The sequence below is a fragment of the Accipiter gentilis genome, chromosome 1 (genome assembly GCF_929443795.1).
Source record: "Accipiter gentilis chromosome 1, bAccGen1.1, whole genome shotgun sequence".
Taxonomy (NCBI): Eukaryota; Metazoa; Chordata; class Aves; order Accipitriformes; family Accipitridae; genus Astur; species Astur gentilis.
In genome coordinates this window covers 9,028,705-9,039,593 of record NC_064880.1, presented here as the reverse complement: position 1 = coordinate 9,039,593, position 10,889 = coordinate 9,028,705, and the positions used below count along the sequence as shown (strand labels likewise).

The 10,889-nt window shown below is 47.8% G+C and overlaps 1 protein-coding gene across 2 annotated transcripts; it reads right to left on the bottom strand.

The window, feature by feature from the left end:
* On the bottom strand, nucleotides 1-10,292 carry YBX1 (Y-box binding protein 1). 2 transcript variants are annotated; one of them, XM_049798331.1, is made up of 8 exons: nucleotides 9,971-10,292; nucleotides 9,507-9,570; nucleotides 5,852-5,885; nucleotides 3,520-3,609; nucleotides 2,996-3,298; nucleotides 2,541-2,623; nucleotides 2,168-2,445; nucleotides 1-380 (listed from the first exon to the last, which is right to left on the bottom strand). In XM_049798331.1, exons 1-7 carry the CDS (start codon nucleotides 10,125-10,127, stop codon nucleotides 2,199-2,201), a joined length of 978 nt encoding a protein of 325 aa, XP_049654288.1. In that variant the 5' UTR covers nucleotides 10,128-10,292; the 3' UTR covers nucleotides 1-380; nucleotides 2,168-2,198. The 2 variants fall into 2 exon arrangements, with proteins under 2 accessions (XP_049654288.1, XP_049654298.1); XM_049798341.1 differs by having other exon boundaries at nucleotides 2,168-2,433; nucleotides 9,971-10,291.
* Between the last annotated feature and the right edge of the window lie 597 nt (nucleotides 10,293-10,889).

Sequence of the window (10,889 nt, the reverse complement as noted above, 5' to 3'; positions counted from 1 at the left end):
TAACTCTTTAAGACCTTTATTAACAGATGCTTGCAGTTTGACTTGAAAAAATCAGGTGTATATTTCATACAAATTAAAAATGAGGTTCTTAAAAATCTCAACTTGACCAGATATGAAACAATTTAAAAACCTTTAAAGGTATATTGAGAAAAAACAGGCTTTTAAAAAACGTGTTTATCGTTTCCAAAAGGAGACTTCTTTAGGTAAAAATAATAAAAACCCCATGCTGCATAGATAATGCAGATAGTTCTAGTAATCTGGTCAACAGCAAAAAGCAAGCACTTAAGGTCTTCAGTTCCAATTCTTTTGTTCATTTCTTATTGCTGGAATTTCATTTTCTTTTCTTCTTCATTTCTTAAGTCTTTTCTTTGATGACTAAACTGAAAAAGAAAAAAAAGGATGATCAGGCAGGTGGTCAGAGACTTATGCAGGTGTTTGGTCTACCAACACTCACCTGCAATTCACAAATGCTCACTGAGCTAACTTTCATACACACACAGAAAAAACCCCAAACAAACAAAAACACCTGCAGCTCTTCCATCAGCCCACCACAGCCCCACCATCAGCCCACTTTCAGTGGCCAAAACTGCCATCTTCCAAGCAAACAAGATGCAAAGGACTCCAGAAAGAGAAGACACTGAATTTGAACCCAAAGGAATCCTGTCTATGCCTCTCCCCTCCTTGGCCTCCTGCTCCAGCCTCTTCCCCAATGGCCTCCCGAGGGCTCCACAGACACACATGGACCAGCGCTGCGGGACCAGGTCTGGGAACATCAACTGCAAGCCTCCTCAGGCAGGCAGGAGGACAACAGAAGATCTTCAGAAGACGTCTGAAGGGCAGACTTCCACCTGTGTCTAATGGAGGCAGCATGGCTTCAGTCAGCCACTGCCCAGTCCACAGAAACCACCATTTATATTCTCCAGTACTATCCACAGACAGAAAGAGCAACCAAAACATCATCTCGGATACTCAGAATTCACCCAGCAGGCGTTAACCATTAAGATAACACCAGCATAAAACAAAGGCTCACATCAAGCGCACAGAAAACACTGCAGCAAGGCTTGAAGAGGCATCAAGCAATCCACCTGCATGACAAATCCAGCAGCACCCAAGCCCTTGAAGAGTCCCTACGCTCTCACAGCTGGGAGGTTTGCTCTGTGGCTGCTGCTGACACCAGGCTACTCTCCATGCCCAACTCCTGTGTTCCCCGTGCACCCCATTTTTGTGACCACTCGTTACCGGTCCCACCAGAGCCTAAACTCATCTCTCTGTTCGCCTGCCCTCCAGGCAATGAGTGATGAGTGAGGCACAACAGGAACAGGGTATGAACGCTGGCGAGAGGAAATACAGAGGCAGAGAGAGGAAGAATGAACAAGGCAAGTGCCAGAAAAAAAAAAAAGCACAACAAGAGTCCTAGCAATGAAAATACTCCCAAATTAGCAAAACTGGCCACCAGAAGACAGTACTGAGCAAGTGGCAAATCACAGCCAGTCCACCTCGCAACGAAAACATTTTAACATCAACCTTTATGCAACCCTGCCCAGCAGCAAGCCACAGCAGTACCACAGTACTTCAACCACAGGCACCCTGAGTGCTCCATAAAAAGGACCAACTCCACCAGTTTTTCCAGCACTTTTTCATTTAGGTAAGAAGCTGCTACTGAGAGACTCCTGCAACTTCTGTGTCAGCTTCCTAGAAATTGATGCCTTGAGGTCTTAATGCTATTCACCTCCCCTTTGGGACAGAGTGATAAAAGCTCAGACACGTACAGAGCTGAGTAAATGCCAGTGCCTGCTTCTCCTAGCTACTTTCAAGTCACTATACCAGCACTGCTGGAATTACTATTTCCTGGGTGGACAAAGACTGCCGTAAGCCTGAACCACTGGGCACAGCCAAGATTTTTAGAGTAACAGTATTCCAGGCAGTGACACCATCAATGAAAACTAAAGCCTGTAACCAAGTCCTCCCAATTAATCAGCATTTATACAGCAAAGTCTCACAGTTCAGTTCTGCAAGCATTAGTGAGCACGCGCACAAGTGTGGCCACTTCAGTTACAACATGAGCAAGAACAGTCCAAACCTTGCAAGGCAAAAATTAAAGGAAAGCATCAAAAGAAAATAAAAGCCAGGCATCAGATCATATCCTCAAGAACCTCGGGACATGTACCCGGATGATGGTAGAGATGGTAAGCCGGTATTTACTCAGCCCCGCCCTGCTCGGCCTCGGGAGCGGACGTGTTCTCAGCTGGTGGTTCGGCTGTCTTCGTCTCTTTGCCATCTTGTGGTTTAGGGTTCTCTGGGCGTCTGCGTCGGTAGTTGAAGTTACGACGGTACCGACGTTGAGGTGGCTGCTGACTTTGGGTCTCATCCCCTTGGTTCTCTTTATCTTCTTCATTCCCGTCCTCTCTAGGCTGTCTTTGACGAGGAGGACCCCTGAAAGTCAAGCTAGGCTTTAACAATGCAGCATCTGACCATCACCATGTTCTGTCTCTGTTGCTAAAAGGCAAGGTTCAAAAAAAGTAAGTTGATCTGCAGCATACCTGCGAAATCGTGGTCTATAACCTCGATACATGTTCTGCCTGACTGGTCTGCCTTGTTCTCCTGCACCCTGGTTGTCAGCACCCTGGAAGACACAAGGCAACAAACCATCTTAGCCACCTGCAAAAGCCTATTAACGCCACAACTAGTCAAGCCGTGAGGAAGATGGCCACAAGGCGGCTGCCAGGTGAAGTCTGAGGCGTACAACAAGGCAGGCAGCCATCTAGGGCACAAGAGTACACATAATGTGGAATTTGTGTTTCTTCCAGTTAATCATACAGACAGTTAACACAAATTCTAACACCCTCTGTTTTTTCTGCTCCAATGTTGCATCTTACTGCCAAACCTTACCAAAACCATCCTGAGTATCTACAAAATAGTGACAAGAAGCAGCATCTCATCACCCTGCTCCAAAGCAATCAAGCCAATTTAGCATCACACTTTAAGCAAATGTTACCTCCACTATCTCTCCCTGCACGGGAGGGTTGGAATATTGTGGTCGACGCCCGTAGGGCCTACGCATATAGTAAGGTGGGTACCGCCGCCTGCGATAGGGACGGCGTTGCTGGGCTTGACCTTCTGGTATGTTCTCTGCTCCTTCGTTCTTTTCCCCACTCTCACTGTTCTGGTAGTTTTGCTGGTAGTTGCGTGGAGGACCCCTACGACGTGGATATCGTCTGTAATGGTTACGGTCTGCTGCGTATTTACTGCCTTGCACTGGAACTCCACCAGGACCTGTAACATTAGCTGCCTCCGCACCCTAAGGAGCAGGGATAGTGTTAGGTAAACAGTCAGCATCAAATCAGTTATAGCACAATATAATTTAGTACTGAGCAATGATTTACATCCACATTGTAAAGCAATGAAAAACCATTCATCTCTTTGGATGTCATCAGGCATCGACTCAAACCACAGGCACCACACCAAAGCCTGCAGACCAAGTTTTCTGTGCATACTCTAACACCCAAGAGATATGTTTACCTTTTCTCCCTCAACCACATCAAACTCCACGGTCTCTCCATCTCCTACGCTGCGGAGGTACTTCCTGGGGTTATTCTTCTTTATGGCAGTCTAACAACACAACATCACAGAATTACATTTACAGGCACAGCATGTGAATACTGTCTTGCATATCTGAAGACTTTTTAAAAAAAGATTAAGGAATTTGAGTATTTCATATCTTAGGAAGAAGACCTGTACTCCTGAAAAAAGCAATTAAACCACTGTGAAAATCCAGGAAGCCATAAAAATCTACCTGTATTACTATAGTTCTGGCCTATTTGAAGTGTGCAACAGCTTTACCACTGACTGGAAACATCTGTCAACATGCTGTCTGCTAGCTGAAAAAGCAGTTTGAAAACAAACAAACAAAACCCACAATACACACTGGCCATAGTATTCCTAACCAGAGTTTAGCATTAAACACCACCCCCACAGTATTTATACATTCCTCTGAAGTCTATACAACAATATATAAGCCCTTCCAATCACACACTCGGACTTCCAGCCCTCTACCATTTCCGACACCACACCATGCAGTAGCCTACATGTCCCTACATCGATGGCCAGAAGTCAAAGGATTTCTTTCTCTGAGGCTTCCAATACCATTGCTTCAGCCACAGTATTTACCAATTAATCACAAATCTACTCTAGCTGGGTATTATACACCAAGGATTAGCCCTTCCAAGGTGTCAGCACCAGACAAGCCTTTGTATCAGTATCTGCATGGTAAATGACATTACTAGAAAACACTGAATTTTCTGTGCTATTCAGCAGTGGATTACATTTTTGACAGATGAGTTAATACTCAATATGCACTGCTCTCAGCCACATTCTGCTTATCAAACACTTTAACTGAACAGTAATACAAGTGTAACAACTTCACAAAAAGACACCAGCAACAGAATTTGACTAGATTTTTTTTCCCCAAACGGAACAAAGTCTATGGAAAAACATGCCCACAAGTCTCAGCCTATAAAGCAGTGACTTTAGGGAAAGACAGGAAGCCTTATTACAACAGTAGCTGAGTCTAACAGCTCTTTAGGAGACCTAAGCTTGATAATAGGGATGGGAAAAACCATACACAGCTGTAACTCCCTAAACAAGCAAATTTCTTTCAGATTAGACCCCTAAAACTGTTTTATTGTGAAAATGATTACATTAAAACAAATCACTGCCAAACTGTGGTTTTAGAAACCTAAGACAGTAGTTACATGACAAGTTCTGAAATCTGACTTGTCAGTCAAGGTCACTTGCAGGTTACCCTACTTGAAAATCGAGTAATAAAGTGTGAATGCTTTCCCCTTCAGGGTATATATTCCTGCCTCAGTACACAGAAACACAGCAGAGTTGCTTGGCCCTTCTCCACTGCCCATTACAGAATAACCTTTTATAAACAAATGCCTCTACGTCTTAACAGCAGGTAACTCAGACACAGCACAAGCAAAAAGGTGAGAGCTGGCAAATCAAACTCAAGTCAAAACACTTTCCAGGAGTTACTTTTTTCCTCCCTTTCTGTTAACAACATCAGCAGTATATCGCTAACTCAAAACAAAAGAACAATCCATGGACTCCTAAATGCCAGAAGTAAACCACGCTCCACTAAGAACATTCTGTGGGCTGCTTCACAACGAGAGATCCTGAGACAGAAAGGGTAAAAAGCACATTGCTGGTCGCAGCCTTACGAGGCAGAAAAAGGACTAAACTAAGGCCAACCTGCTCCATGAAACAGAGTTGGTCTAGTTTCCAGAGGTTTACAGGCTCACCATACATTATATCTAAGTGTATATATCTGTTAAATTGAAAAAATGTCTATTAAAATGTTTGCAGACTTTCATTGAAAACCTGGAGCATTAAATTCTATAATAGTTTTGACTAAAACCAAAAATCTTCACTGGCACTTCATCCCTATTACAGCCCAATTAATTTCTCTCCCTGCTGCAAGTTTTTCATTTAACTTTATTTCCATATGCTTACTTAACAACTATATGAATCCACAAGGCAACTTAACTGGACTTCAAACAGTTATTCCCAAGCCAACAGAGCATACCTGCAGACAGTGCAATTTTCATCACTATTATCAGCCTGCTCAACCCCACATATCTCATGTCCTCACGATGGTTGTACGTGGATATGCAAAACCCCCAGAGCCAGCAGGCTCTACTTGCAATCCAACAGCGAGAAACAGTTGGTTGTGTTCAAGTAACAGTTCTTGGAAAACTTGAGGCTCTTTCACAACTTCAAGCCTACTTACATGGGTCATACACAGCAAGTTACCAAGAGGTAAAACCTTTCTATTTCAAGGAAGTCTTACCTGATGGACAAACACATCTTCCTTGGTGTCATTCCTGCAAGACAACCGGAAATTGAAATTCATGTATGAAATGCACAGTACATTAAACATTCAGTTGTTTGGGGTGGGGACAAAACATGGATCTGTCAAGACAACTAGCTTTGCTCCTCAACCTGCTCTCGCCTAGTCCCATACTAGCTTACTGCTCAAAGTGAAGAGACTGTCAGGCAGCCTATGCAAAGTTCACAGCACAGGCTGAAGTCCACCCAGTAAGTCACACGTGAAAGCATTCTTCCTCCCTCCTGCACACCCCTCTACCCTTCACATCCCACCGATGGAGATGTTTGAAGAAGAACACCTGACAGTGACCAGTCAGTCATTTCTGGTAGTGCTCTGCACAGGAGATTGGCTATCGCAATCTCTGAGACAGGCTATGATATCACCACTTGAGCCGTGCATGATCTCTCCAGAGTTACATCCTCTCAGCCTCAATGTTTCCTTCATTTAAGGAGCAACAACACTAGCTGACACTGAAGACAACAGGATTAGTCAAGCTGCATTTGTGAGCACAAAGAGGGAAGAGCTTGGGTTTCTCCCCTCACAGAAAACAGCTCAAGTCTGTACCTACAAAGATCCAAAAGCATTCTTCAGCATGATCACGATGCAGCTTCCACAATTGCCACGCTGAGGCCAGACAACCACAATATGGTACCAACTTAAGTCAAAAAGTTTCTGTTCTGCAATTAAGAGGTATAGCTGAAACAGCCTCCACACTGGTTTGAAAGCTGTATGTGCCATTTCCACCACTCACAACAAACTTACCAGCCACACACCCAGCTCACAGGGTACCAACTGAACCTCGCTGCGGTATTAGTTTCATTAGTCTATGGAACGGTCTGAATCAATAGCTAAGTGGCTTTTCCTTCCTAGAATGACTGGTTAAAGACATTGCAAAGCAAGCTTGTGTGAAAACCTGCTCAGAGCTGAAAAGCTTCACAGGTATGGATAACAGAATACAGAAAATTTTTTAAAATTTTTTTTGAAGACAAAGCCAAGTGTTCCTCACCACTGGCTTCAAAATGAGACAATGACAATTAAGACTTTTCCAAAAACTCAATCCAAGCTATAGCTATTCTGTCAGACAGCACCAGTAAAAATAAGTCACCTTGTTTCCTCATGGAATTGATGCCTACAAGCCTCAAATGTTACTGGAAAAAGGTAGTCAGAAGGCAAGAAAGCAGAGCCAGCCTGAATGTCATGAGGCAGCTTATCTCCAAGGCCCCATGATGCAGCACCCAGAAGCCCTTGCAAAGCCTGAGCCTAAATACTTTCTTCTTTGCAATCTCTTACCAGATGCTCCAAAAGCTGAAATCCTTCAGAAGAGCTCAGTAACAGGTTTTCAGTAAAAGCACTTCGCACCTTCCTTCACTCTCAACTGAAAAACGGTAGTAGGAAGTGCTCATCGTCTGTGCTCTGCAAGTGTGGACGCTCTACGCTCTTGCCCAGGTTTGATTTTGGGCAACCACACCAGATGCTTGTTTTTAAAGTCCCTTTGAAAACAGTTTCCATTTAAGAGGATGTTGGATGTTTAGATCAATGAATGACTCAGTTACACAGATAGGGCTCAAGGTGTCTACACAGTTAGTTAAAAAACACACTGGTCAATTTTAAAGCCCAGTGCGTGCCACAGGATTCATGACACCATTTTCCAGTAAGCACATCTAGAAGCAGGAAGTGTGCTGCCACTTGATGGTAGAATAGCAATAGTGATCACTTTCTCAAAGAAAGCTTGAAACGATACAAGAGAAACCCCCACTCTGAAGGTCTGATAAGCTATTTAGCTTATCTTTGCACTAAATGACTCTCCCCTCAACATCTTTAATCCGCAACAATAAAAAAAAAGGAATCAGACAAGGAGACGGATTAAGAAAACACCACTATTAAGTCCAGCAGAGCACTAAATACAAATCCAGATATTAATGTGCAGCTCCAATTATGGTAAGAGGACCAAGTCAGTGGCCTGCACATCCATTTATTATTTTGACAACTGTGAGAAACAATTGACAGATACTCAGAATTCAAGCTAGTATTTCAGAACAGAAATCCACTTTTAACGTTAAAAGAACACAGGAAATACCTGAAGTTAACCTGCACCTACATCAAAGCTGAATTTTAGTTCCAAAGCTAAATTTAGCTGCAAGCAGACCCAGCTGAAGCAAAGACAAGCAAGGGCAGGAACTCCCACAAAGTTTCCCTTGCAGCAAGCCAGAGAGATTCCAGAGTTGAGGAAACGTCCTCCAGTTCAGTTCTCAGGCTGCAGCTCTAATCTCTTGATAACACGAGATCACACTGGGTTTCTCATTAAAAATGGCAACCTCAGGGATTAAACAGCTGCCAAATTAACGACTGGGGAAGCCATTCGGGTGTCTTAACTAGCTGCTGTTGCTTCCTCTCTTGACTCACATCACTGAGCATTTCCACTACTGAGGGAAACAGGAAAAAAGCCTTCCCTAGAGGTAGGGTTTGTGGCCTATGACTTTATACACGTTTACAAAAGCCAAAGACGCTAAAGCTTGCAGCACCAACAACTACTTGACATTTAATGTTAAATCTTACATGAAGAGTGCAGACTGGGCAGACTCAGAGTCAAGTTTTTAAAGCTGCAGATGTAAAACTCATTAGGGAGCTTGGCAGACACTGGGTCATAAGGTAACATAGAGTTAAAAGAAAAAAAAAAAAGCAGCATTCAAAAGAAACCTAAATAAAAGGCCCAATAAAAGCACCCAGTATCTACACTTGCTTCCCTGAAAAGGCATTCCCAAATATTCTGCCAAATTCTGAAACAGTGGGTTTGAAATACTAGGTGTTTAAGGGAACATGGCCTCTGCAAAATACAACTCACAGGGAGGCCCTCCAGAACTGACTGGTACCAGAATTTCCCATTTTTCCAGAACTGGTTTGCAGAGCAATTCCAAGACTCCTCCACTACTGGATAGCTTCACTGACAGGCCTAGTGTTCAAGTTTTTCTTTAAATATCAACTACTGTCATCGAAAGAACCTTCTAGGCACTTGTTTCTTGAGACCCCTTTATACACCCCAGTCTTGCAATATATAAGAAATCTGAATTTTGCTCATTTCCCTATACATTTAGGGTTTCCTCAAGAAAGCGTGCTTTTAACTACCAAGCGCTCAAAGCAATTTTTGCTTACATTGATACGCCTGAACTTCATGCAGGAATTTAAACAAATATTTTGTGCGTGTGCTAACAGCCTGCAGACTTTTAGACCCCCAAGAGCAAAAAAAAGAAAAACCCCCAAAACCCAAACCGCCGTGAAAAAACCCCAACAACTTCCACGTAAGAAATTAAATTCCCTGAGAGAGCAAGGTGCTTGCTAAGATTAAAGCACTAAGAAGCCAACCCAGTAAAAACCGAAGGGTGAGAGCCCCTGGGATGGAGGCAGGACACATCACAAGTTTCTCCTGCCAAGCGTCACCAAGCAGGGTGACAGGAGGTAACAGAGCCCGCCCCGCTCCCAGAAGCGTGCTTCGCCTCGGGTCCGAAGCCTGCCGGGCCCGAGCACAAGCCACCCCCGCCCCGAGCCCTCTCTCCCCCCGGTGCCGGTGGGCGTGCGGGGGTGTGCGTGTGGATCCGCCGCCGCCCCCGGGCCCTCTCACCTGTTGATGAAGCCGTAACCGTTCCTCACGTTGAACCATTTCACTGTTCCCAAAACCTTCGTTGCTGAGGGAAGGGAAGGGGGAAGAGAGGGAGAAGAGGCGGGGGGGGGGGGAGAGGAGAGAGGCGGCGGCGTCAGGGCGGCACGTGGCGGGGCGGCGCACACAAAGGCCCCGCGTGGCGGACATTTTGAGCCGCCCCGCCCCCACCCGCCGACACGCGGGGCCCGGCGGCGCGCGCGGGAGGGGTGGGGGAGGAGGAGGAGAGCGCCCAACGGCCGTCGCGGGCGCGAGCGAGGGGGCGCGCGCGCCGCCCCTCAGCGAAGGGGGAGCTCGCGCCGCCCCTCAGCGATGGCGGGGGCGGAAGGGGGGGGAGCGGGGCTTCGCGCGCGCCGCCGCCGAGGCCTCCCAACCGCCGCCGACGCCCCCCTCCACACACACACACACCCCCCGCCCCGTCCCCTCACCGATGACCTTCTTGTCCCCGCCGGCGGGAGGCGCCGCCGAGGCCAGGCCGCTGCCCCCGTTCCCGGTCCCGCCGTTAGGCTTGGAGTCGGCGGGGGCGGCGGGGGCCGCCGCGGGGACGGGGGCGGCGGGCGGCTGGGTCTCGGCCTCGCTGCTCATGGCGGCGGCTGTTCGGTGCGGACGGTGGTGGTGACTGGCTGTTTGCGCCGCCTCCCGCGGTGTGATGGTGACTGAGGCCGGCCGTGGGGGGGCTGCTCCCTGCTCCGGGCTCGCTGAGCTCCGCTCTCCGCTCCCGATACCGATCGAACTGGCCACAATGGCGGCCCGCACCGGCTAGCCACCCCGCGCGCCCCGCCCGCGCGCCACGCTATTCGCCGCTCGGCCCGCCCGTTAAGCGGCCAGCGAGCCCATTGGCTCTCTCCTTCCCGGCCACCGCCCCTCACCGAACGCCTACTGGCGGCGGCACCTGCCTTTCCTCAGGAGCGCGCGCCCACTGGCTGCTCCGGCCGCGGCTGCCAGGCTCTCTTTTCTTACCGGCCTAGCCGGAGTCCCCACCCCCGCGCTCTCATTGGCCTCCGCCGCCGCTCCCGCCCCCAACTGGCCCGAGCAGGGAAGTGCGCGCGACCATGTGGCGGCGGCGGCGGCGGCGGCGCCCGCGGTCGCTGCCTCTCCTCCCGCCCCGGGAGCACCGCGATCCCCGGTTCCTGTCACCCCGGCGTTACCGGGACTCGCTTGGCGGCGTTTCCCCTCGCGACGGTGCTGGGCGGCCCACCCCACCCCCCTTCCCTCGGGTGCAGCCCTGGGCGCTCCCCCCCGGGGCCCGCGCCTCCCGTTAAGAAAAATGACGATCAGAAGGAAGGAGCCCGGGAGCGTTAATTAACGGTGGGAACTGACGAATCTGGAGAGATGGCGCAGCTGCTT

What these genes read in the sequence shown, in the direction of transcription:
- YBX1 (XM_049798331.1), bottom strand. Translation starts at nt 10,127, where the DNA reads ATGAGCAGCGAGGCCGAGACCCAGCCGCCCGCCGCCCCCGTCCCCGCG. An exon ending in GGTTACGGCTTCATCAACAG is followed by an intron (nt 5,886 to 9,506) that starts GTGAGAGGGCCC and finishes GTTGTCTTGCAG; the next exon opens with GAATGACACCAAGGAAGATG. An exon ending in AAGATGTGTTTGTCCATCAG is followed by an intron (nt 3,610 to 5,851) that starts GTAAGACTTCCT and finishes TTGTGTTGTTAG; the next exon opens with ACTGCCATAAAGAAGAATAA.